The sequence below is a fragment of the Syzygium oleosum genome, unplaced genomic scaffold, assembly GCF_021117445.2.
Source record: "Syzygium oleosum isolate NSW1041296 unplaced genomic scaffold, Sole_v2.1 Sole_v2.27, whole genome shotgun sequence".
In the NCBI taxonomy this organism is placed as follows: Eukaryota; Viridiplantae; Streptophyta; class Magnoliopsida; order Myrtales; family Myrtaceae; genus Syzygium; species Syzygium oleosum.
In genome coordinates, this window is record NW_026607511.1 from 4,071,378 (window position 1) to 4,097,529 (window position 26,152).

General features: G+C 39.2%; 2 protein-coding genes across 7 annotated transcripts; one reads left to right on the forward strand and one right to left on the reverse strand.

Moving 5' to 3' along the window:
- The first annotated feature begins 1,284 nt into the window (after positions 1-1,284).
- On the forward strand, positions 1,285-8,584 carry LOC115691429 (serine/arginine-rich splicing factor SC35). Of its 6 annotated transcripts, XR_008814614.1 has the most exons (11): positions 1,285-1,415; positions 1,556-1,634; positions 2,534-2,613; positions 2,703-2,769; positions 3,552-3,623; positions 5,614-5,817; positions 5,904-6,102; positions 6,178-6,272; positions 6,608-7,007; positions 7,837-7,973; positions 8,072-8,584. XR_008814614.1 is itself a non-coding variant. In XM_030618051.2 (8 exons), exons 1-8 carry the CDS (start codon positions 1,340-1,342, stop codon positions 6,181-6,183), a joined length of 783 nt encoding a protein of 260 aa, XP_030473911.1. In that variant the 5' UTR covers positions 1,285-1,339; the 3' UTR covers positions 6,184-6,442. The 6 variants fall into 6 exon arrangements, 1 of the variants encoding a protein (XP_030473911.1); XR_008814613.1 differs by having other exon boundaries at positions 7,837-8,584; XR_008814611.1 differs by lacking the exons at positions 7,837-7,973; positions 8,072-8,584 and adding an exon at positions 7,161-7,517 and having other exon boundaries at positions 6,608-7,055.
- A 667-nt stretch (positions 8,585-9,251) lies between these two features.
- On the reverse strand, positions 9,252-25,949 carry LOC115691433 (copper-transporting ATPase PAA1, chloroplastic). Its single transcript, XM_056303537.1, has 16 exons — positions 25,422-25,949; positions 25,181-25,234; positions 24,765-24,918; positions 21,363-21,437; positions 20,959-21,236; positions 20,370-20,603; positions 20,009-20,107; positions 19,642-19,791; positions 18,041-18,187; positions 15,904-16,127; positions 14,867-14,999; positions 14,399-14,496; positions 12,460-12,697; positions 12,159-12,362; positions 10,936-11,016; positions 9,252-10,180 (listed from the first exon to the last, which is right to left on the reverse strand). Exons 1-16 carry the CDS (start codon positions 25,866-25,868, stop codon positions 9,926-9,928), a joined length of 2,871 nt encoding a protein of 956 aa, XP_056159512.1. The 5' UTR covers positions 25,869-25,949; the 3' UTR covers positions 9,252-9,925.
- Positions 25,950-26,152: the final 203 nt, after the last annotated feature.

The following is a 26,152-nucleotide window of genomic DNA, read 5'->3' on the forward strand; positions in this document are numbered from 1 at the left end:
AAAAATTCAGGGACTAAATTACATATTGAGCCAAAGTTAAGGACTCTTTGTGTCATTATCCCTAGATAAAATGAGGAAGAACATTGAATGTACAGAAATGGTGGCAAAAATGTCATTACTTAGCAAGGGCAAGAGAGGGAATACAAAAACATGACTAATAAGTTCTTCCCACCGCTGTTTTGTAGCATTTCCAAGGAAGAACCTCAACTTATGCTAAGATTTCGTTTGTTTTGCGAAAAAAAATGAATGATTTGAATCTAAAAATCATCATTTATATAAAATCATCATTTATATCGCTTGAAATAATTAGTCAGTAAAAAATATTTACATTATCGACAACAGTTTATATTTAAATATTTTTATGGATGATGAAAATATTATTCTTTTATTCATTTTTTAAGTAATACAAGCGATTATTTTTAAAAAAATAATTTTTAAATCATCACTTTTCCGAATTACAAACGGAGTCCAAGAAAGCAATGCCGATGTCACACCACCATAATCAGCAGCCGTCGAGATCCGCAACCCTAGGCAACGAGCTGTCCATGTCACGCAACGCCGATTCGGATCTAAGCTTGCCTAAGCCCCCTCATGTTGCTCGTCAAATCTGCACCGGAAAGTGAGCACAAGGGTAAAATCCAAAATTCAATTGGTCTAGAGAGGGCAAAGTTGGAAAAGAAATTCACCAGAGTATTAGCAATTCCGGGATTGCTTAAAGAGCTCAAAGCTAGGATGGAAGCCGTCTCGACTTTTCTTCGGCGCAAACGCTATTAAGATGGCGTTACCAAACACCAAAATCTGGGCTCCATGGACCTCCGGAGGCTCAAATCGCTCGCAAAATCCGAACCAAACGCAGGACCACATCACCGGACTAATTTTGTTTTTCTTGACACAAATAGTCACCGAACTTTGGCCTAATATGTAATTTGATCATTTCATATAGTTCAGTGACTAAATTGATCATGTACAAAAAATTTAGGGACTAAATTGAACAAATTAAAAGTTCAGAAATCATATTAAATATTAGGCTAAAGTTTAGGGATTATATTGAATAAATTAAAAGCTCAGGGATCAAATTACACATTGATCCAAAGTTCAAGGACTATTTGTGTCATTTTTCCTTTTAAAAAATGCCATAAATCAACAACTAAAATCTTCGGGGGGCTGTCACGTGCGCAGCACGCGAGGGAACAGATATTTCTTCAAGAACCTTCCGTCCGCCCCTCATCTCCCTCCCCCTTATTTTCCCCCCCACACAGCACAGCCCCAAGCCCTAGCAATACCTCATCCTCTCTCTTTCTCTCTCCTCGCCGGAGCTCGGCAGCGGAAGGCGGCGGCGATGTCCCACTTCGGGAGATCTGGCCCGCCGGACATCACCGACACCTACTCCCTCCTCGTCCTCAACATCACCTTCCGTACGTGTCCCTCCTCGTTTCCCCGGCGTCGGGCAATCTGCCGCCGTAGGCTCTGTTGCTGCTGTAGTAGTGCTCGTTTGGTTCTTTTGCTGAATCCGCGAGTGTGTATTTTGTCGTTTCTCGTGTGGCTTTTGGTTCAGGTACGACCGCCGATGATCTGTTTCCGCTCTTCGACAAGTACGGGAAGGTCGTCGACATCTTCATCCCTAGGGATCGCAGGTTTCTTTCTCTTGCCCTGCCATGAATTGTGACGCTTTTCTTTGGTTTGGTGTTATGCCCCTTTTTCGCTGCGTTGTGAGAATTTCCTTTGAATTGTATCGGTACGGGGGAATTTGATTGAACTGACCCTGTGAGCTTGGTAGGGGAGTGGTAGAAGAAAAGAGGGGCTTGAGCCAGAAATTAACAAGAAGGGTTTCGCATGAACTAGGTCGGGAGAAGTAAAAGTGTTGCCCGCCTTTGTTACTCGATTCAATCGTAAAATGCGGGGGTGTAGGGGGAATGCATGAATGCTACCCCTCAGCTTTTGCTAGTGGCATTTCCTGGCTCAGCAGTAGCAGACTGCATTCAACTGTCTTAATAATCACATGTGCACTGCAGCTGCTAAGAGAGCTTTGGCTTTGCTTGTGCTGTGCTCATGGGCGTTCTGTGTTCTCGCAACTCTGCCTCTTTATCTTTGTGTGTCTCTACATTACTTCTGTTCTTTCGAGGAATCAAATGTCTACTGAAAGTTTGATTTTGCTGAATTAGAGTTGGGCTGAATTTGTTCTGCTGTTAAAGGCATTAGCTTGATGAGTTTCGCATTTACTGTGTGGTGAACTTGTTCTGCTGTTAAAGGCCTTAGCGTAATAAGTTTTGTATTTGCTGCATCAGATTGATTGATTTGGCCCTGACCAAGAGCACTGACTTCTAGTTTTGATAGAGCATTCGGAGTTGCATTCATCTGGTCCAAATTGAATGACTTTTGTGTTTTGTGCTTGCATCCTATATTCTTTTTACATTACTTTATGTAATGCATAAAATTGTGTAGAAATGAAAGAGAAAACTATGCATTTGCTAAGTATTGTGCCAATCTATCTATGATATAGCACTGATTCTTTAATACGGTGCAATGCAAATAGGACGGGTGAGTCACGGGGTTTTGCATTTGTTCGCTATAAGTATGCTGATGAGGCTCAGAAAGCTGTCGAGAAGCTGGACGGTATGTCTTTCTTCCTGCATATAGACAAGTCAATTGGAGCATGTCTATGTTAACCATATTAATGTACTGCTTTACTCATCTGTTTACAGGAAGAGTTGTTGATGGCCGAGAAATCACAGTGCAGTTTGCAAAATATGGGCCTAATGCTGAGAGGATGTAAGTGCTGATTCTTTGGTCAATTTAGTTTTCAGATGCTCTAGTATAGCAGTACTTTATTTAGATTTTTTTCTTGTATGCTGGGTTGTAAATGCTGAAAGGACGTTGTTCTGATTCATTGGTCAATCCAGTTGGCAGTTCACTCTGACATAGTACTGCGTTTGGGCTTTTGCTGATAAAAAGGAGTTGTAATTTATACAATTACTTTAGAAGTTGAATGACCAGATTTTTATTTGGAAGAGAAGTACCTGCCTGGAATAATCAGACATGTTAATGCCTGACCTGGAGACATCTTCCGATAGTATGCTTCAGTTGTTTTAACATGGCATTTTGAGGATAGGTGGGATGGATCTTTAGATTGGTTTGAGAGGTTGCCATGTCTCCATGTTTGGACGTACTCAACTGGTGATTGTGAGTTCTTTAACAAACTGCCTGCATCTTTCTTCTGGGGCCATTGTGAGGAAAAATTTAGCTAAACGGGGTTACTTTTAATGAGTAAAGTATTCTGTACTGCACGATCCATGTGTGCTGGTAGTGCTTAATGTGGTAGAACTATACTGAAACAAAAATATGACCCCTACAGACTAATGATTAAGTATGAAGCAAAAAGATACATGGTCAGATGTGGATCTACTTGCATGGAAACGTTATTCATGGTAGATATTTATGTTAAAGAAAACCATCCACTGGTTATAGCTATCTATGGGCATCTAATCACTTGGAGAGCTGATATGATTTGTCTTGGCTGCTCACTGACGGCGCATTTTTATTTCCTTTTGCAGTCATAAGGGGCGGATAAGTGAAAACGTTCCAAGATCAAGGAACAGATCAAGAAGTCGCAGCCCTAGGAAGAGGTAATTTTCGTGTCAGATCATAATTTTAATTACATTCGGAGATAGTTTTCTTTAACATGTTTTATGATTGTTGGAGAGGTACCTCTCAAAAATTAGAATTCTAGGGCATAGCTGGATTGTTCACTTTTTGTCTTTTGCTTCTAAATCTTGTGGCACCCAGAGTTTGATATTTTTTAAATCGAAACACCAAAGCTCATGTATATAACCGTAGATACCTAGATTCACACATTATTTTTACATAATTTTTTAAATTTGGTTTATTTTTTAATTTTTGATGGAAAAGCAAAATAATACATTCTGCTTATACTTGAATATCCTTAGACAAACAATCTCTACAAGTTTTATTTTATTCATTCTGCAGTTTTTGAATTTTCATTACTGCTATTGTTTATTTATACTTGGTGGAGGTAGCTCTTCCAACTCTTCAAACCGTTATTATACATTATGTGTTTCCCTGGTTAGTGCTATATTTACTGCCAAGTGGTATGAAATAGCATGTTTGTCCTTCATGCGCATCTTGCTTTTTATTGAAAGTGTCATCTTCTCACCATGTTTTTTCTTCCTGAGTTAGTACACATGTATTGGAGTGGGTTGTTTACAGCTTCTGATGCATTGCCAATAGAATATGACTAACAAATTTGGGTTCATGATTTTCTGTGTGATATCTGAACTGTTTAGTGCCATCCTTTGCTTCGGAAGCATGACTGGATTTGCCTAAACAAAATCTAGTTTGAAAATTAGAAGAAATTTTTTGAAAAATGATGGAAAGGTTATATGTAATGTCAATATTTGTATCTTTTGAAAGTTTTCAAGTGTTCTGCCTTAGATAAAAGTCAGATTATGTCATCTGCAACATCTAAGAAAAGCAAAAAGTCCTTTAAAAGAAGTTTTTCCAAACTGTCAAATTTGATACATCACTTGTCTTTGGGGTTTCCAGTCTCGCTCCACCTAATAGCTTAAGGGCCTATCTTGATTGATTTTTACTTGATCAAAATTTTGCGGAATACTCAATTTCATTATTTTAAAATCCGAACTTTCACAGAATGCAAATTTTGACACGGAGATTTACATATAAATTTTCTCAAAAATAGAATTTGAGGGGGGGGGGGGGGGGGTTGAAAAAGTATTCGTTTACTTTAGTTCAAACAAACAGGCCGTTAGTTTTTCATTTGGATATTCTACATGGTATCAGAGCTGAATATCATTCTTCACGATCCATTTAGTATTTCGTATTGTGTGCGGTTCTCGTCTGACATATTTCCCGTTCGTCAATTTCAGGTGTTGCTCTTAGTCCGTTTTGCATGTAAAATAGGGTGTTAAGGTTTTTGCATCACTCGTCTGTGGGGTTTTGATAAGTTTTATGGACATGTAATTTTTCCTCGCTTGATAGTTAAAGATGTTCACAAACAAACAATTGGTTTCAATATTCTGGTCTCTTTTACTTTTTGTTCACTTATTTTAATAAACTTATTTCCAATCCAAAAAATTTGGTTGCTGGATTTTATATCGGATCCTTTTACCTTTGTTTTTCTCCCCTTTTTCTGATTTAGATATGTTCCATAGTTTCCGTGTCTTCATTGTGAAGTCTCATTCAAGTGCATCAAGTTTTTTGCCCGTGAAAAAAAGTTGGCCTCTCTCTGAAATTGGTGAGTAGAACGTCAATAAAGGCATAAGGTAGGTTGGGTTTTGACGTTAGATTAGACAAATATATTACAACTCATGTATCTAATCGGCTTAGTGCTATTTCCATCATCTTACTCATGCGTTTGTTTTCCATATAAAGCAAGTATTTCTCTTCAGAATTTTGTCAGCCCCATTCTCTTTGTTTCCTTTTAATTAAATTTATACAAGCGACTTTCTGACTGCATGAAGTTTATTTTTTTTAGATTGTTTAAGCAACAATTGACTCTATAAGCTTTTGTAATTTGTTTGTCTTATACAAATTTTTTCATCTCCATTAAATATATGAGTTGATGTTACTATCTGCCAGGCATCGAGATGACTACAGGGACAGGGATAGGAGGAGAAGTCGCAGCAGAAGTAGGGATAGGTATGATCGTGATAGGCATCGTGGGAGGGACAGAGATGATCGTCGGCGGAGCAGAAGCCGCAGTGCGAGTCCTGATTACTACAAAAGTCGGGGTAGAGGTCGCTATGATGATGAGCGCAGGAGCCGAAGTCGCTCAATGGACAGGTTCTGTCATGATGTTCATCTTTGTGCTTTGCACCGTTTGATCTGCCATTTTACTGATATTTCTTTGTTTCTGTTTTCTCTTGTAGTGCTTCCCCTCGGCGCAGTCCACCTCCTCGCCACAGTGCCAGCCCTGGAAGGAGTCCTTCTCCACGCAGGTCTCTCTCTCCTAGGGGTGAAAGCCCTGATAGACGCAGTCGCGATGGACGATCTCCGGTTCGAAGTGTTTCGCCCCGAGGTCGGCGTTCTGATTCTCGAAGTCCGTCGCCTAGGAATTCAGACGCCGACGTGAGTTATTGCTCTATTGTGGCTTATTGTTGAGAGGGAGGCCCCATGCTGACATTTGCTTTTCTGCTGTGGCAGGAATAGGTGTTCTGGAAAGCTTTTTGAGAAGATGGGGAATGCTTGGCTCTTTAAAAATCTCTTTTCCGCGGCTCCAACTGTTGAACCTTGATATGGTCATTGTTATATGAACTTAAAGTGCTGCTTTTGGTAGAACTGGATCTTTTAGGTGTTTTAATTACCTTCTGAACTTTCATGCATTCTAGAGTTAGCCAGCCAGATGGTATTTATGAACAGTATGGTGTCCTAGTTTGCTTGAAGTTTTGTGCACTGGTGGTTTGTCATAGACTCTCCCTCTCTCTCCCTCATGCCCCCTGCTATGTTTCTTTTGGATCCCGTAGTGTCTATCCCCATTGGTTTCTATTCCTTGCTTTGGCTAAGAATCGATGGTTGTGTTGCAGTTTGTTTTATGAGAGTCATTATTCATTGTGTCCATTTACACATTTTATAGTTATGCTCGGGAAGCTGAGCGATGGGCATGATTTGTTGATACTGTTGCTGTCGATTCACATGATTGATCGTTGGTGGATGATCGAGATTTTGGTGATGGTTGCATCAAATTGGCTGATATAGCAGTAGATAGCAGGGCAGGACAATAGCTAATGTTGGCTAGATGTTCCGAAATGGTAAGGTCTATTGCCGTTAATCTTCATTTTTAGGAAACTTAATATCCTTGCAGATGCTGATTCTTGATTTGATTGTTGCGATGGTTGATGCCGGTTCCGTCCGTAATGAATGAACCTGTGAGTTTGCTGTGATGGTCTGAGGTGGCCAACGAGTGAAAATGCTTGATCTGTAGCGGTTGCTTCATCTGGGCTTTGTTGATTCATTAATCTCGATGCTGATCCGTAGTAAGAATGGCTTTTGCTGATCTCTTTCCAGCCACTTTGTAGGAAATGGTAACATCTTTATAGTTGGTTATGCTGTCTGGGATGTTTTTTTTCCTTCACTTAACCACCTTAAATTCAGCTTGGAGGGATTGTAACTTCTGTTGCTTAATGTAGTGAGATGTTGATTGGGTCGGTGATTGTAGCAGTTGAAGTGGTAGCTGCTTTGTTAATGGTTATACGTGTGTTCGTGCATAACTTTCGGGCCTTAAGATATAAACAACCGTAGCGGGCTGTTGCTGCCCTTGCTGGGATCAGGTCAGAAGCAGCAGCTATTATTGTGGACCATCGCTGCGTAGCTGGTCTTGCTGGCTTGTGGTCAATCAATTATGAACTGATTTCGTTGAACGTTGACAAGTACGTTTTGTCTGCGGCAGGAAGGTTTATCTTATGGTTAATGGTGTCGCAGACCTCACATTAACTTGACTGGCAGTTATATCTGCAATCTAAGCAATCATTTTTTTTTTAATTTCAGATGAGAGGTTGTCATTGTATACTAGCGGAGCACATGAAATTTACTTAAGTGCTTTCCTATATAATATTCCACAGGTGCTTGTAAAGCTGTTAATAATGCATACGTTGGTATACGGTGTTCATGACATAAATTGGTTTTCTCTAAACTTTTAGGCCTCTTATTCTTGATGTTGCACGTACTGATGTCTAACTGCTTCCAAATATTTGCTATTCGAAAAAGTTGACTTGTCTGGACTACTTTTTTCAGGCTGGCTAGGCATGCTTGTTAGTACTGTTGTTTTAAATTGAATTGGCAGGACATGCTTAAACCATGCTTTAGGTAAGCGGCTTTGTGCTGCATCCTAGTGGTCTATGGAGTAAGATTGCAGATAAAAAACGAGCTCTGATGCACTGCTTTTACCCATCAAAGAAAAGTTGATGCTGCTCCGGACAGCATGATCGTTTTGAGTTGCAGAAGTCAGCATTTCCTCCTGTTTTTATGGTGATTTTGGCCTCAACTTTTAGTTACTGGTTAATTCCGTCAGTCTCCAAATGAGTGGTTGAATGATAAACAGATGAATTCGTTGAGATCAGGCTGGTTCCTGAGGCGTTCGTGGGGATTGACTTTTGCTTGGTAATGTCCCGTTGAAACGTGCGAGAGCTGAAGAAAAGGGCTGTTAGGACCGAGGCTTTGTTAAGCCCTCGGGATTTACTTGGCAGTAGTCCTTTTCGCTTGGACCATGAGAAGGTTGAGAAGCAGAGATCGCTTTGTGGGGAAAATGAGGGAGGGGAGAAGAAATCTACCTTATTGCAGATATTTGAACAGTGGCTAGATTTATTGAGCATAAGGTGAGGTGAAGGTGAGGATATGCATTGCGTTTGCAACAACTTACACTAGGAAGAGTCATAAGTAAATGGTCCGTGCTAGTTGTTGCTTTCTCATTCCTCAGTCGTTTTGGCTTTTGTTTTTATATTTTATCCGAGTTTTAGATGTTACGGAAGAACCGTACCTTCAATTATGTGCTTCGTCACAATATCGATGACGACGTATAGGCCTTGAGATGGAAACTTTTCGGACAGTTCTATGACCCAACCTACTATAACAAATACTGTATTTTATCCAGGGGTGCGTGGTAGGCAACGTCCTTTTGCTTCCATTTGCATGGCATGCTTTCGGTAATCGGGAAAATAATTGGTCTCTTGAACTTTTTGGCGCTGGCATATATACTTAGGTCGTCCTCTAACAAGCACTTCTCGGTTTTGAGCTGAAGACCCGGTCTGGTTGGAAGCCCATCGTGATTACAAAGAAAACGTATCCTTTTAAAACTATGTAACAATCAAACCTTGCACTCTTAACTCTGGAATGCACGCCTTGCTAGTGGACAGGGGCATTTGATCATCAAGCAGATGCATCATGTTCTTACATTGCTGATTAGTCGGCTATCTGCGAATCAGCGACCAGGCAGGTGGCACGGCTCTGTTTAGGGGCACGGCCCTAGTTTGATACTAGGGAGAAAAAAAGAGGGCGAAAGGGATCAAAGGTCAAACCCTTTGCCCATTGCTTTTGCTTTAAAGCTCCGCGTTATCCCATCCCGTTTTGAGAGGCAATTGGTTTTCTTCGAAAACGTCTACTTGGAGGAAATTTAGGGACGAGCAGGAGGGCAGCAGGATCCCGGCTTCTGATCTTTGATTTCCGGAATGATACATGTAGTAATTGTCATAGAAAGGGAAACAAGAAAATCCCATAGACATCAATTTGCAAATGAAATCAATTCTCGAAGCTCAATCTGTCATGTCCATGTCTATTCCGAGACGGCTAAAAAGTCATTCCTGTCTTCAAAGTTTGAAGACATGAAAATACCACCTCCAAACAACCGTATCACAGCTTTTGGGGGCAAACAAGGATTTAAGAAGCAAGTTCTTGATTGGCGTACCACCCGTGGCACCATCTAAGCCTGACCGTGTTTGTTTGGATACAAGAGGCACAAGTATGTTCTGAATGGAACTTGAGAGGACCACGCACAAATCCCTGCACTTAGTATCGTCAGGCAATTTTAAAGAAAAGTCCTAAATCTTCCTTGTCGAGTTTTCGAATACCAGAGCTATCTGCAAAGCGATAAATGAGGCTAGTTGCTGGAACAAATACAGCTTGCGGCTACAACCTGTTTGGTGGTGTACACCTGACCCTTATAACGAAGTGAGCACATTGGAGGGACTCTACAAAAAGCCTACTTTTACAGGAATCAACTTTTCCACCCTTTTCATACATCTCAGGAATGCACATCAAACGAAAATCCCGTGTAGACATCTCAGCCAGTGTCAATAAGCATCCACTCTTCTGAATCACCTCAGTGTTAAAGAAAGGATGCGTGTGTATGTTCTTTTGCTGAGATGACTCTGTTAAGTGTGTCAAAATGTCCATCTCTTGATTATCGAGTTTCCCTCCAGGTAGCACTAGAAAAGCTCTTCGTTTCCTTTTTCTGGTCCGCAAGATTGGTATTCAAATAGATAGTTGATGGCAATCTAGCTATGTTGTTTTGTTTTGAGGAGAATTTGAACCTCAACAATAATGAGTTTGCCATCACACCAATCGAACTCAGTCCCATGAGAGCCCCGGCAATTGATGGAGTGAGTGTTATCCCAGTCATTGGCAGCAATACTCCGGCCGCAATCGGAATCCCCACCTGAAAGAGTCAATAGTTAAACGCTGCAATTCGATGAGTCAATATCGTATTAACTAGATACACCTATAAACGCATGCAGGCACTCATTATTTTTTTTTGTCAGAATGCAGGCACGTATTAAGATGGTTAAGAATGGAAAGAAAAGCTTAACCATTGAACAATACGCCATCTTGAGAAGTGACCTTTGAATCATTTACATGATTATGACGGTTAATCTAATGGACTGCATTTCAGGTCATCTGAAACAAGCCATGAACTTGTAACAAAGCGGCTTAACTGTGATATTACATCTCGCTCAAATATTTATCATTATGTATTATTCTTCTTCATTATACAAGCCGACCAACAAATATCTTTCTTTTTCTGACTTTATATATTCAAACTCGGAATTATCGGCAATGTTCACATTTTTTATCTTCATAGGAATGCGCAGAAGTATCAGTGATGGTTTCAAAGGTCCTATATGTATTCGCTAGGTGGAACCACAGGAGCAGAGAATCTCACTCAAATCCTCAAATGTTCACTAGTGGAATAGCTTGGATGATTGAGGAAGTTCCCAAAATTTATTCGTGAGATGAAGGAGATACAAATAAACTTGGTGACGTAATTTACGTTGTCTGCTATTTCTGGAGGCATAATTGTACTGGAAGAATGATCTGCTATCCATATACATGTCGCAGATATTCTTCCAATGCCCAAAAAAGAAGGTTAACTGCAGAAAAGAACAAACACCAAGTGCTTAATGCACGACTTACAATGTTGTAGGCAAATGCCCACCAAAGATTTTGCTTGATAGTTTTCATGGTCAGCTGGCTCAGCTCCAAAGCATCAAGCAACTGCATGGAGACAAATCAAATCGAACCCAATATTGGAAACAAAACAAAACAACTATAAGATAACACCATAATAAGTAATCAACATTAAGTGGAGCTCGAAGTAGAGAGATCTTTTTAATGTACAAAAATGTAAAAGAGAGTCCTATGGGTGTCTGCAAGAGGCATTATACGGTCATCTTGAAGTATGAGAAAAAGATAAGAGTCTTATGGGTGTTTGAAAGAGGCATTATACGGTCATCTTGAAGTATGAGAAAAAGATTAATTGCAATTATTTCATTATGCACGGTCTTTGGCATAGGTTTTTGTCATAGTGTTTCAAAAAACAGTTCGCTGTACTAGATACAGATATTTAGGGTGTTGGGACCAGCTTTCTATCCCAGTGAACTATGTTTTCCTAAAGTCTGTCTTCATATGCCTCCCTCCACCCTCTAAACAACGGTCTTACTCTAGAGTTGTATCTTCTCACTTGAGCATCTACAGTTCGCCTTTGCACACGTTCAAATCACGTGAAACCTATATGGAACAATCTGATCCAATATAAAAAAAAATGGAGGTTCTGGACAGTGAACATTAAATTTAGTGTTCAGGTTGAATTATTACAAAAATTTAGCAGAAATGGATAAAAGTTTGTAGAAAAGGTTTGATTGAAAATATTTATTTAAAACAGAGGATTTCAGAGAAAGGGTTGTTGATCTTTAGGCGTGATATCTAGATTCTTATGCATCATAATTAAAAAGAAGAATTGCATCACACAACTTAATAGCAAACCCTTGCTCAAAATGCAAACTTTATTACTTCAATGACTAACTGAAGGACAAGCATGTTATTTACAGACTCTACTAAACCCTGCTCCAAGTTGAAACTGGAAACTCTTAAACAGAAACATAGTATCCTAATCAAATAGGAGTTGAAAACACGATATCCATTTCCAAATCAGAAATTAGAAGAGGTGAGGAGTGACAGTCTCCTGCTGATTTGAGATGTACCAAGTTCTTTAATAAACGGTGCAACAATGTCTCTAGAAACTTTATTTACGGTTATTAGAGCGCGGATGTAATATGCAACTTAACAAATGAGATTGTAAACTGTGATAAACCCACGAGATAGCATGTAAAACGTAAGAAATGAACTACTTTACTAACCTGAGAGAGCCTGTTTCCCATCAGGACAACAGAAGACACCTCACTAGCAGCTCCAACACCACCGCCCATTGCAACTCCAACATGTGATGAAGCCAATGCAGCAGCATCATTTATCCCATCACCTACCATAGCTACAACTTTATCATCCTGCTGTAGTTCACTGATGAATTTCTTCTTTTGATCTGGTTTCACCCCAGAAATCACCTGCTTATTCAGCATTATCATGCATTTGTAAGCAATTCCCTCTAGCTTTTCTAAGAGCATTCAATGGCTGTCTACATTAACAAGATTAAAAAAATACCTTTTCCAAGGGAATGCCGACCATGGATGCAACGTAGTCAGCAGCACTTCTTCTGTCCCCCGATAGCATGTATACATCAACTCCATGTCTGGACAATGATGATACAACATGCCTAGCATCTTCTCTGATTTGATCCTCGATATATATAAGACCGGCAAGACTATTATCTACTCCGACATAGACGACAGACTGGTTCTTTGGCTCTTCCATCAGTCTGATATTCGCATTGACTCCATGCCTAAAGAAGGAACACATGCACAAGGAGAAACAACAGGAAATGTTTTCAACAGTCTGAAAGTAGCAAGATCCCGCTGTGGTAATGACACATGCGAAAAGACATAAAGACAGATAGCCAAAGGTAGCTTGCACGATCTGAGCTGTTTGGTTGGAACTATGGCCATGGCCCTACTAAGCTTCACTTGATTTTTCCTAATCACAGCTAGCAGACTCATGCTTTTGTACCACTATGTTATGTAAGCAAGGAGGTTCAGGCAAGGATCACACACGTCAAAATAGTGTAGAGCACTCTTTTTTTAGTCTAGCTCTTTTCCCGTGTTTGTTAAATAGGCAAAAGGGGAAAAGAAAGCAATTGTGATGAGAGAAATTAAAAACCTGACAAGTCAATACTTGGTTGGATTCCTGTCTTGCATTCTGTGGGTACACTCAGATCATGCTTTATTACTAATCTCTTGTTTAAGGTATGACTTGCCTCACTCTGTTAATAGATATGATGCTTTGAGCTTCGTAACTGAACTAGAAATGCCTCCTTGGCTTCTTTGGACAGAGAGAAATACGAGGGCTATTGAGATTCTAAGTGTTTTTCATTTAAAAGTAACGAACAGATGGTTGCAGGTTTTGGATTTGGATTACTGAAAAATTACTGTTTAGTATGGATAGTTTGTTAGACTTTGTAGATTCTCTTTCTCTAATTTTTGTATAGGGGTGGTACCCATTCATTCACACTTCACTCACAAAATCAAACACAACAGAGGATTTCTCACATGCAACTGATTGAATGGACAAATTGAGATGTCATTGCTGTTGACTGACATAAGAATCATGAATGTGGAATACACAGTCACGAATCAAACATCAAGAATCAAACCAAGTCAACAACTCTGCAAGTAATTCCTATAATCAAATCCCAGTGATTATGCACATTGACGTGCAGGATGATAAGGTGCTACACAATGTCGAATAAGTATCTGTTCACTTAAAGGGTATTCATCTATTGAGCTTCGATGATTTGTACTTTCAAGTCCCATTATCATCTGTGCTCCATAAAAATGAATAAATGATAGCAGCTTTGAAATTGAATTTGCATGAAACAATAATGCCTAAAGATGAAAATAAAACAAGAGGAAGGTATTCATTAAGTCTGATCAGAAATCAAAAAATGGCATCCTTTAAAAAGCAATGCATGCTAAGTCAAAGCTGGTAATAAGGCATTCTCTCCTTCCCTACGAGGATATAATACGTCTCTAATCTCAAACAGAGATTGTAAATTCTAGGTAAATTGTCAAGAAAAATGTTAGAAGACATAAGCAAGCAGCAGACACATCTTTCAGAGAGTCCATGGCAGAACAGCACTAGAGGAAGTGTTAAGTTGTCCATTAGTTAGAAAATTATTATATGAGCACTTATAGAGATATCTCGATGAATAGACAAAAATCAACTAACATTTAAATGTCCAATAGACAAACATATTTTTTTTTCTTATACAAACCAAATGTAAAACCTAAGTAAACTGATGAAAACAATACAAATATTTGGTGACTGAGTTTACATAAAGGCAAACTTAGAAGAGATCATGCAAGGACTAAAATTAGCTTCTATAAAAAAGGACATTATAACTTACAAATGATGTAGGAAAGAATTTTGAACTTAATTACGAATTCTGATTCATATGTGGGGGGGAACAGTAAGGAATAGATGGTACCTCCCAATCCATTCCAAGTTCCCTACAGAAACTCTTTTGTTGTTAATAACTGCCATTGCACCAGAACCAGGTTCTTCAATGAAAGTTCCATCTACCACCTACAAAATAATTTAATCCTTACACAGAGAAATAAAATTCGGGGGGGGGGGGGGTGGGTGGGGTGTGACACGGTAAATTTTGCAGTAAGAATTTCAAACTGGCAACCCAATACCCACACAAGTCTATCATGAACTGACTAATACAGTAAACACAAAGTTCACTTGTTGACACAATTTGTTGATTTCAAAATTCCTTCTCACAAATGCAAAGCATAGAGAATATAATGGAATGGGAAACACAACTTGACTATGCGATCGTCATGCATTCTGACAAAAGCGTGCTGTCCACAGGTTGACATAGAAAAAGTCGTTAAGCTTTTAACCAATTGATTATTGCTGAGAACTATTATTCATAATCTAAAGAAAGCACCTTCACTTTTGGGCAATTCCGAGCTTGAGCTGCTTCTACAATTGCTTTGCCAACAGGATGAATTGTATTCGATTCTACTCCAGCAGCAAATTGAAGAACCTCAACTTCTGACCATGTGTCATCTGAATTATGTCTGTAACAATGACATGTGTATGGTTACTTACTTTGTCAATAGTAATAACAGCTAATGCATACAGCACTTCAGATGAATCATCTTTCACAGTGCCCCAATGTGATACAGAAGTAACAAACAAGACTAGGTAGATGTACATTGAGCAATCATTCATTTTCATCTCAGAAACATGTCATGCATAGTGGATAATGCACTACAAAGTTTCCTAGCTTGTTTTGTACATAGACTAGGTAGAGATTTTCAGTAGATATATGCAGTAGAATCAGGGTCAACTAGTTTGAAGATGTCTTAGTAACATTTAGTGTCACTGGAACATCCTCAATCCTCATCAGGATAACTATTATATAAAAAAAGGACATCTTATGGTAAAAATGACGAGGCCATGCAATAATCGTGTGTAGGATTAAGCAAGCAGCTCCTTATCCAAGCAGTTAACAGTTCTCAGGAATTAAATTTTATAGGAAAACAGTTCTTTGAATATTTTCATGGCAATCATCATCCAGTTCCCTTTTTAATGGGTTTGGATCCTACATTAGAGAATATGAAGTATTTACCCTCGAAGGAATAAAGTTTTTCTGATCCTGTGTATAAAAAATTGGTGAGAGAGTAATCAAAATGTAAATCTAATAGGTTCCTGACATTGAACTCATACAGTTCCACATCGATCTGATTGCAAAACACATTACTCATCCAAGTTTGGCGACATAGCGTGAATTACTGACCACAATGAGAAACATCAACCATTTTTCTTCCAAATTGGCATTCAGCAAGCAAAAGATGTAAGCAAGTTTTTCTTTCCAATTATGACGGAAGCTGTACTCTACCTAATAAAATATCACGCACAAAAAAAAATGCAGGTAAGATGAATCAATATAATATAAAAGTGACCTAGTCTCTGCTCAACCTGGAATCTATTGGTTGTGCGCATCCAGGAGTCACAACCTTTGTCACAACAGGTTTGCCAACCGTTAAGGTCCCGGTCTTATCAAACACAATTGTGTTTACCATAGAAAACTTCTCCAGAACACTTCCACCACGTAAAAGCAAACCTTTTGTTGCTCCGAGTGAAGTTCCAACGAGCACAGCAGTAGGTGTGGCCAAGCCAAGTGCACATGGACATGCAACTACCTATAGTTACAAGTCAATGAATCCAGTAAACATCTGAAACTGACAGGTAATGGTTTTGTAGCCAATAATAATAGTTCTTTATGTACTTAGTTTTTATTTGTTCTATGCATTTTAGAATGTCAATGAATCTAATGCCATAAGACCTTACAGTTTCTGCCATTGTGGCAACACTTTGGCCAAGAACTGGCTGTGTAATAATAGTAATTAGATTCATCACATCACCAGGGGTTTGTACGATTTCACAAAACTCAACTATGAGTCACATTTTAACTATATGAAATTTTTCAGTTTATGTTGAACAACGTTGATGGACTTCTCGCTGTCCAAAAGAATATCCCTTCTGCTTTAGCTACTGGCATTCCATGGTTGCACAAGACCCAAAATGCACTTCTCCACTTCGTTCATCTTACTGGTACTGCACAGGCAAGATCTCCATCAATTCCTCCAGTCTTTTGCTAAATGGATCCAGGATATCAAAAGCGTTCCCACTTAGGTCCTTCTAATCTCCAATTCTCACCCTTTATTGTGTTTGAACCTCTACTCTCACTTAAATACACCCCATAGACTCTTTTAGATCAAGTTAAATAAAAATTCCTACATTCCAGTTTCCAACATCTCCTAAAAAGTCCCAGTTCCTTATTTACTCCAGTTTGGTTTCTTCTGCTAACACCATCATTCGCAAATAGCGTACACCAAGGAATATCATCCAGAAAATGTCCTGTTTCATCAATTACCTGTGCAAAGAGTAATAACTTAGAGCTGAGCCTTGATCTAACCAATGGTTTTTAGGTTTCAGTTTCTCTCCCTGCATACCTACTAGTGTCTTTGCCCCATCATACATGTCCTTCATCAGTTACATATAGAAAGCAAAGTTTCTCCTCTCTTCTCTACAATCCTGTAAAAAGTTTCTCTCGGGACCCTATCGCATGCTTTTATAAAATTTGCAAATCCTTTTGTCTATCACTATACCTTTTCACCTGTATTCCTGAAAAGCAATTTCTTCTAGGATTCATTTCATATGGATTCAACTAAGAAAAAAGTACTTATGCTACATAACACACCCCATCCCCTACTACTTTATTGTGGCTAGGGTCCTGCCCCAGGGACAAAACTTACATAGGTGGAGTTCAAGCCTATTGTATAAAAGGAGCTCATATTCCGTTTTAAGGATTAAAAGATAAAATTCATAATACAAACACCAATTATCCATAATGTACGAGACTAAAATACATTAAATTAATATCGAAAGTAATAAATACGTACTAGAATGGCAGATTTTAACTTGTGAGTTCTATCTTTTTCTACATCAATTATATTAAAATCCAAAGAAAACAATCACTCTTTTTTCACATTGTCGGAGTTTAGAAGTCAAATAAATGGTATTGAATACATGAAAGGAAGGTGTTAAGACAATTGGTCTGGTGCGGTGTCAAACCAAAAGTAGAACCAAACTTGTCGGTTTTGCTATTTCCCCTACTAAAAGCAAACTGATATACCAAAAATCAAAGATACTGGTGAGGCTGATTCCAAGGGGTTTTTATAAGTCAAATTTGCTTCTTGTAGCAAATAGTGCTTCTTCCTGTTAGATCTGTTTAGACAGAGAAAGAAGTTTCTCAAACTTGAGCATTTGGTATCCTATTCCCTTTTGGGCACTTCCTAATTTTGTCAACTAATGATTGTTACTTGACGATCTAACACTTGTTAATTTAACTAGAGCAATCTCGAAAGACAAAAGAAGAAAAGTGGATGAACAACAGCCAAGACCAGAAATGGATACTCGTGACATCAAGAGTCAAAAGTGCAATCATGGTTCACTAAATTATCGGTGACTATGCAAAGGAATTAACAAGGCATTGCAGCAACATGTGACCACATGAAGTGAAAACACAATATCAGAGTAAGTTTTGACATACCAGAACACTGCATGAAAGCTGCAGTGCCAAAGATACAGAACTTCCGTGATTAAGAGCAGCAGGTAGAATTCGTGAACCAAACACGTTCCAGAATACAAATGTAGCAGCAGAGAGAGCCATTACTCCATAAGTAAAATGCCCGGACACCTGACCAATCATTAGGAAGAATGGGTAAATCAACTCCAAAGAGATTTACTTGAACTGCCTCTCCCTAGTGGTGAGACAGATTCTGATCTTTCCATATAGTTGCAATTTTATATTCAATTCCCATGCCTTTGTAGTAATTGGCAGCCTACTTTCCAAATGCCCCATGCCAGTTTTGTATAGCACAAACTTTTTGGGTTTGTATCGTGGACACTGGTAAGTTGTTTCCTCTTTCAAATGTAGATATTCAATAAAAGGGTACCGTATCAAAGAACACATACAAGAAAGAGCGTCCACCATATATGTACAAATGAATGATTAATAAGATTTTATTAATAAGGTACCAAAGGAACACTGCCCCAATACAAAACGGCTGCAGGTAGCAGTCACCCACATACAAAATTATGGACAAGACTGTTTCTAACATTTCCAACAAAGTAGCGTCCATCAAGGACAGAGATTATGACACAGTTAACTTTGTTTGAACCAAAAATTTGGCAATATAAAATTAATTCCAGATTCTTGCCTTTTGAAAGATCTAAAAATTATAGCCCTTTGAACTTATTCGGAAAAAAAAAAAACACAAAAATTCCTTGGAGGCACAAGAGATAGAATTTTCCAGTTTTCCTTGTCACAAGCAGATTTAAAATTTTGGCTATGAGTTCATTTTACCCTAGTTTTCAAGATCAATATTAGCATCGCTTGGGAGTTCATCATATAAGGTGTAACATGAAAGAAGTTTTGACTTGATGTGGGTCCTTAAAGTCGACTTATTGTAGGTAGGAAGTAATTTATTTCTTATTCTATTGCAGACACTGGGTAACAAGAGTAACGAATTCAACAGGAAAAGGAAGAATATAAGCAACAGACTGGATATGACAAAATCTATCTCAAGCAAATGCCAAACAGAGTAAGTGCAAGTTAGACTCAGGTGAGACAGTTGTCATGTCACCTTGTTGCTTGACCACATCCTACAACAGTTGAGGTTTTGAAAAAATCACTAAGAAGACTGCTGCTAAGACCAGAGTTCTGATGCAGTATGGATCATGCAATACCACAATGAGAAGTCATGTAGTCTCTGTCTCCCAAGGGTATGACATAGTCGCTTTGCTTACAAAATACTATATTCCAGAACTTAAATTGACAAGCAATTCATGAGCAAGCTACCAATTGTGTATGCTTCCTTCTTCCACTGGTAATCTGCAATTTGTCTAGCATGATCCACCCAAAACCTAGCAGTAAGTAATCACATCCTAACCACAAGGGTGATAACCAAGTCATGGTTAAAGAAGAAAGTGACACAACCCATTCCTTTGTCGAGACAGAAACATTGTGAAACAGATGACAGTCTAATTTAGAATTGAAAAGGTTAACTTTTCAAGTCCTTCTAAGAGCAGAGTATTTCATCAGGGTCTCTGGCATGTTTATTTAATTACACTAGGGTAAATTATAAGAACCTTGTCAGCCAACCGCTGCACAGGAGCTTCCCTAGTCTGTGCTTCTTCTACAAGACGAACTATATCTCCCATAGCAGTCTCACCACCTGGCCTTTGCACTTCAACTGTAAGTGTGCCATTAAGATTTATACTTCCGGCAGCAACTTGGCTCTGGTACAGATAAAAACAAGTAGCAACAAGATACAAAAAGCTTATAAATCTGGAAAAGAGAACCTCCAGCAGCAACAAAATAACTTCCACAAAAGAGTCAAAGGGGAATAAAGAACCAAAACTTGATCATAAACAACTTATGAGGGGAATGAAGAGACATTAAACAATGTAGCAATTTTGCAAATGGGAAACTGTAGCATATAAGTGAAGAAAATACCCCAGGTAATTTAGTTGCTGGTAATGGCTCTCCTGTAAAACTAGATTCATCGACAGTGCTTCTACCAGCTCTCACAACTCCATCTGCAGGAACACGGTCCTAAAATCACAGAAATTAAGATTAAGGATCATAATCCTACCAGGAAACAGGTCAACAAACCACGTCTTCCAAGTGTATTTGGATATTTCAAGTGAAGGTAAATCCACAGTTCCAAAAATTGAGATGTGTTAAGGGTGAAAAATTGTAACATCCCTGTATCAAACAAATAGCAACCAATAAAGCTTTGCAAAAAATAAATAAAATGCAAGACTCTAGCTGTAGAATTTAAGCATCATGGTGAAGTAAAAGTACATTTACTCACTCCAGGTAGTATAACAATCCGATCTCCAACAGAGAGAGTGTGACAAGGAACTTCCACAATTGAGCCCAAGTCTACTTCATCACCAGAAACCAATAGACGAGCTTTTGATGGTAGAATATTTAAAAGTCCAGTCATATCACTTGTGGCTTTGATTTTAGCTCTTTGTTCAAGGTTTCTTCCCAACAAGACAAATGCTATTAACATTATAGGTTCCTCAAAGAATGCCTTCCAACCCTGCATTAAAAACTTTGTTCAATATAATAACATATAGACTTTATCGCAAGTTAGCCATTAGGCCCATTACTAATCATTAGTCCTTCACATATCATGGAGAAAACAACCTACAGAAAAGTTTCAGTATGAAAACTGTAGAGGATACACCATAGTTAGAATTTATTTTCCCATAATGTAACATGCACAAAAGCACTAAAAGCCAAGCATTTGAATATTCATAAGTAGCAACCCAATGGTCCTCATATTGCTCTGCAAGCATATCTAAACAAAAAAGAAAGGAATCAAAGTAGCAGTGACGTTCATGTAGGCATGCACTAGCAAACATAAACGAGTTTAAATAATTTTCATGACATACCAGTTTTGGCACCAAAGCAGCCAATGTACTGACACAAAATGATGATAAAGCCCCAAGACCAACCAAAGTGTTCATGTTTGGAACCCCCTTCAAAAGGTTTCTCAGACCATCAAAGATAAGTCCACGGCCCGGACCAATCAAAGTAAACAATGATAAGGACAGATGAAATCCAGTTGAATGAAAAGCATGGATCCAAGGAGCCTTAGCTCCAAAGAAATGTGAGAGATGGCCCAAGAGGCAAACAGCACATAGCGCCCATGAAACTGCAAGCTGGCGACCTGTAAAATAATAATAATGGGAAATGCAAAGATGTATCCAAACAAAAAAACGGATAATCAAAATGTTTTAAAAAGAATACCTAGTTTCTTCAATGATTTGGAAGAACAGAATGTCCAGATACTTACCACTTTCTTTGAGGCGATCATGCTTTTCATTCATCTTTCGCTCAAAAACTTTGAAAAAATTGTCTCCTCCTGCATCTGCATTGTCAAATTATGGGCATAAGATCCAGACTCCACAGAGGAAATCATATATACCAGCATAAAGCTAAAGGAAGGATTTGTCTAGGTTTTGAACTTCCATAATTGACCCTCTTTCAGAGATGGAAGATTTTTTTATCGTTCTTTCTCAGTCAATGTAAAAGAAAAATGAGGTAAATTTGAAAAGCTCATCCGATCTCTTTAGCAGGTTCCACTACTATACTTCCTAACTAAACCCTTAGAGACAATACAGAACATATTAAGGAGTGCAAACAAGGCTTAATTGGTAAATTTTGGGGTTTGTCCCATGTGCATTCTCTTTCTGCTCCTCCACATTTCGTCTCTTCCTCCAACCCTTTAAATTCAGCTTTCTAAGTCCAAATTTAATTGCATGTGTTGCAAAAAGGTGGAGGGTGAGAACAGGATGATTGAAAGTAAAGTCATGAAAGTTACTCTTTTTATCATTAAAACATACCATAGCGCTTGATTGTACGTACTTATGTGTATGGTAATATGTGTGTGTACATAATGAACGAAGGAAAAGCCTTTCCTACCAAATGCAAGAATCTAAATATACTAGGAGCAATATCCTCCATAATTTGCAGATTTTTCGCCATGTCATGCATACCGAAAAAGAGCTGAAAAAGCAATGACTGCAGCTATTACACGTGCACTCTTGAAATAGCAAGAATATATTGCACAAGTTTATTTATAAGGAATGGTCTAGTATGTACAAATCAATTATGCACAATATCTACCACTCCTTATCTATCCTTAAGATATCCGCCATTAACTTATTTCATGTTTTATCTTTGTAAAGACTTTAATTATAAGGAATGGTCTAGTATGTACAAAAACAGTGGGATAAACAGCACTAAGTCATTGAGAGATTAAAGCCCATCAATGCTTAAAACCAACAAAGACAGAAGAATGTTAAGGATTCAGATCCTTTCAACATGGAAGTCTTTTAAATAGACTGCTATTGTTTGTATGCTGGATAATATATTCTTACAAAATTTCTTCCCTCAGGAAGTATTGAGTCTCCCTTTCTGTGATAAATATTTGAGTCAATCATACCAAGCCGCAGGAAGCACTAGTGGGTGGGATGTGTGTATGGGCATGAGAGAGAGAGAGAGAGAGAGAGAGAGAGAGAGAGGGTAATGCAATATATAGATGTAGCACTGCAAGTCCGCAGCCTAATTTAACTGGTAAATTACCAGCTTGCATCATCATTGCGCAAAATGCCCCAAAAATGGGAGGTAAATCATGGATCAACAGTGAAAGTCCCCCTTTGCAGAGTGAAAGATAATATTCAACAATTCGCAGCCTTGTTGCGGTCACGACATTCTAACACTATGGACTTAGTAATATGAAAATAAATGTAGGTTTTGCAGACTTAGGTCAGAATGAATTCTTCTCAAGTGTCGATAGCTTGATTTTTATCAGGGGGCTTTCTTCTTATAAAGATATTCAACAAGTTCGATATGTATAAAGGTCATTTCCTCAAAGTGGATATCTATTCTCCAGGATCATTTCCTAATGTGCTTCAGGCAGTAAAAAACCCCAAAAAAGTAGAATCCGTAATTGACAATGTAGGAACTACTTCTACTGGGAGGTTCATAGAGCTACAGAGAAACAAGAAAGATCATGCTGTCAACAATCAACTTGAAAGGGCCTGTAGTTTTAACTTATACGTCAACTTCCATGTCGGTTCCCAAATCACATCATCCTCAGCCCCGTGTTAGATCTTATTCTATCCTTTCCCAGGACAATAATCAACAAATAGTAAGCATACAACCGATTTTAGATGACCCGCATATATTCCTTAAATAAGTCTTTCTGGAATACAAGAGGGTAACCCAAATACATTACAGCTAGAAAGCGGGTGAGATGGATACAATACAAATTGCTGCCTATCACGTACAAATTCAAACCAACCATTACAGAATCGTTCTTCCTTGTTTCCTAACAACAACTAACTCAGATTTGCTTCCCCCATTCACCCATCCAGCATTGATGATCTCGAACCAGTTCCTCGAGAAGCCACTGATACTCACCTATTGAAGGGATAAATTGCAATGATTAATTGAGAACCTAGGTGGTTTTCATATCTGAGGCATGAGACTAGTTTCCTTACTCACAAGTTCAAATTATAAAAAGTTTCAGAACACAATGGAACAAGGACATACCAAAGTTTACTACTGTTACTCCTCACTTGGATCTTTATCATTCCTATGGTACAACATCGCCTTCAGTAGCTTCCTGACCTGCGACTCGTTTATCCATCTTTCCATCAATGCATATTAAACAGTGAGCTTAAATAAGGCTAACATCTCAACTAATTCAATTTGATGTTGCCATAAGGTAAAAGATATGCTAGTTCTCTCACTTAGGACACTGCAGTCTACGTTATGAGGTTAAAATATCTTTATCTCATTGACAAAATTTGCAGTCATAACGGGGGGAAGAAAGTTTGAGGCAAGATATTCACTATCCAGGCTTATGATGGAAGGCTTTAGATGGAGAGCTTGAAGTTTCTCGCAGAAAAGAATTTTAGATACAGGTAGTTTTACTCCCGCTTATAAAAAGCGTATAAAATAGATTTCCCAGAGATTTTTGAAAACTAGTATTTCAAAGATGACTTATCACGAATTTTCAGTTACAGAAATTTAAAACTTCAGCAAGAAAAGGCTTTGAAATAAGAACTTTTGTACATTCAGTTCCAGGAAAAGTCATTGTACAGGAAAACATTTTAAATTACTTATGGAAGGACTGTTTATCTGTTGATTCACGAGAAAATTTTAGCCAGACTTCAATTATTGCAAGACTCACAAGTAATTGGGTTTGCTATTCGACTAAATTGGATAGATTCTGATAAGCAGCGCCCGTGAGGGTCAGAATTCACACAAGACTAGTCACCATTTATATCTCCAGAGCCTACCTGAAAGGATAATGCTTAACAATCAAAAGCAGCATGTAAGGGATCCTAGAAATTAACAATTGCTGATAACCCCTACACTCACAACATGTCATGATAGAACTGGAACATAGGACAACCCAAAGTAAAGAGAAGACCATAGGACAAGTCAGTTGTCAAGAATCTTAAAAAGTTATGCGACACTTGATTGCACGAATTTAATACTTATGAAACTGTTTGTATCTGTAACAAGCTAAAGAGATGTAGAAGCTCGTACTTCTAACTAGTAGATGGAGTCATCGACACGGAACATCTGTAATAAAACATACGTTGTACGCAGCAATGATATTCACGATACAAGCCAAACATCATATTACAGCAGCAGGCAGATGGTGAATAAAACTGCTTACCTCGAGGGTTAGACTTAAAGCCGCAATCTGTCAAGTGTTTTGCAAGTGTTTCTCCCAACTCTTTTTGCCAATCGGGTACAGCCTTGGCTTCAGATACAGGCCATACAACCGCTGTCTCGGTCGTAAGATTGACGCTGGCAGCAGATACTTGCGGCTGTCCAATGTCAGAGCAGAGAAAAGAAACACAAGGTTAGAATCTTACCACAAAAAAATGATGAAAGCCATTTCTCCTGCAATTCTTTCCACCCACGTGAGTTGATCATTTAAAACCTCATTTCTCTTCACACTAAGTTTAATTCAAGTCGATGACGATTTTCTTCATATAAAAAAAGAACGATCCTAGAGTTTCCTTAGAGAGTATAACAGCAAACACTCCTCAAGAATTACAAGAAAGACAAAAGCAATGGTAAGCTCACTTGATTTTCCAGAATTCTCTTCACACTCGCCGCACATCCCCCACAAGTCATTCCCTGCAGAGACGAAACAGAGACATTCAAGTGGCAGCACAAGCAAAAAACCATGATACGCAACACAGAATAACATCTTCAGCAATACAATGCAAAGAAAGTTGGACACGCGTGGGCAAAATCGAAGCTTTTTAGCTCGTACATTCACATAAAGTGCAAGAGAGAGATATAGAGCGAGAGAGATGCTTACTCCGACGTCGAGAATGATGACATCAGAGGAGACGGCCGAGGCCTCCCCGGCCCCATCCACGACCGATTTCGCCTTCCCATCCTCACCGCCAACTCCGCCGCCGCCGCCGCCGCCGCCTCCCCCACCTCCGCCGCCGCCGCTACCGCCGCCGCCGCCGTGTCCGCCGGAGGCGCCGAGAGGAGCAGCGGAGCTCGAAACGCACCGCAAGCGGCACCTCGCGGGGGCCGCCGGCGGAGGAGACAGGGGCGGGGCCGAGCCGAGGCTCGGGCCGCGGCGGACGCGGTCGGCGTAGATGAAGCAGCAGGGGAGCCGGCGGGCGATGAGCCGCGAGGGGAGGCACCGGCGGCTGTGCAGCGACCCGGCGACGTAGCGGTGGAGGCGGAAGACGAACGGGTTGAGGGAGGAGGTAGCGGATAGGGAGAGAGCCTTGGACATGGTTGACTCCATCGGAGCTCGCCTTCGCTCTCTCTCTCTCTGCCTCTCAGATTGAGCAGCTATCACCGGACGGAAGGGAGGAGATGAGGAACTTGGTCAGCGGCTGCTGGGGTCAACAGATTGACCTGTTTAAAAACATTTCTTTTTTATAAATTTTTTTTGCATAATTTGATAATTTCCACACATGAAAATTTATTTGAGATTGACAATTTCACCGCGAAAAATCCTAAACTAGTACACTTGTGATAATTTTACTCCGAACTAATTTTTTTACCATCAAAAACTCCAAATTAGTA

Coding starts and splice junctions, on each gene's coding strand:
- LOC115691433 (XM_056303537.1), bottom strand. CDS start 25,868: ATGGAGTCAACCATGTCCAAGGCTCTCTCCCTATCCGCTACCTCCTCC. Junction 20,108..20,369: donor GGATTGTTATACTACCTGGA/GTGAGTAAATGT, acceptor CTGTGATTTTAG/GACCGTGTTCCTGCAGATGG. Junction 15,000..15,903: donor GCACAACCAATAGATTCCAG/GTTGAGCAGAGA, acceptor TCATTGTTACAG/ACATAATTCAGATGACACAT.
- LOC115691429 (XM_030618051.2), top strand. CDS start 1,340: ATGTCCCACTTCGGGAGATCTGGCCCGCCGGACATCACCGACACCTAC. Junction 1,635..2,533: donor TTCATCCCTAGGGATCGCAG/GTTTCTTTCTCT, acceptor CAATGCAAATAG/GACGGGTGAGTCACGGGGTT. Junction 2,614..2,702: donor AGCTGTCGAGAAGCTGGACG/GTATGTCTTTCT, acceptor ATCTGTTTACAG/GAAGAGTTGTTGATGGCCGA.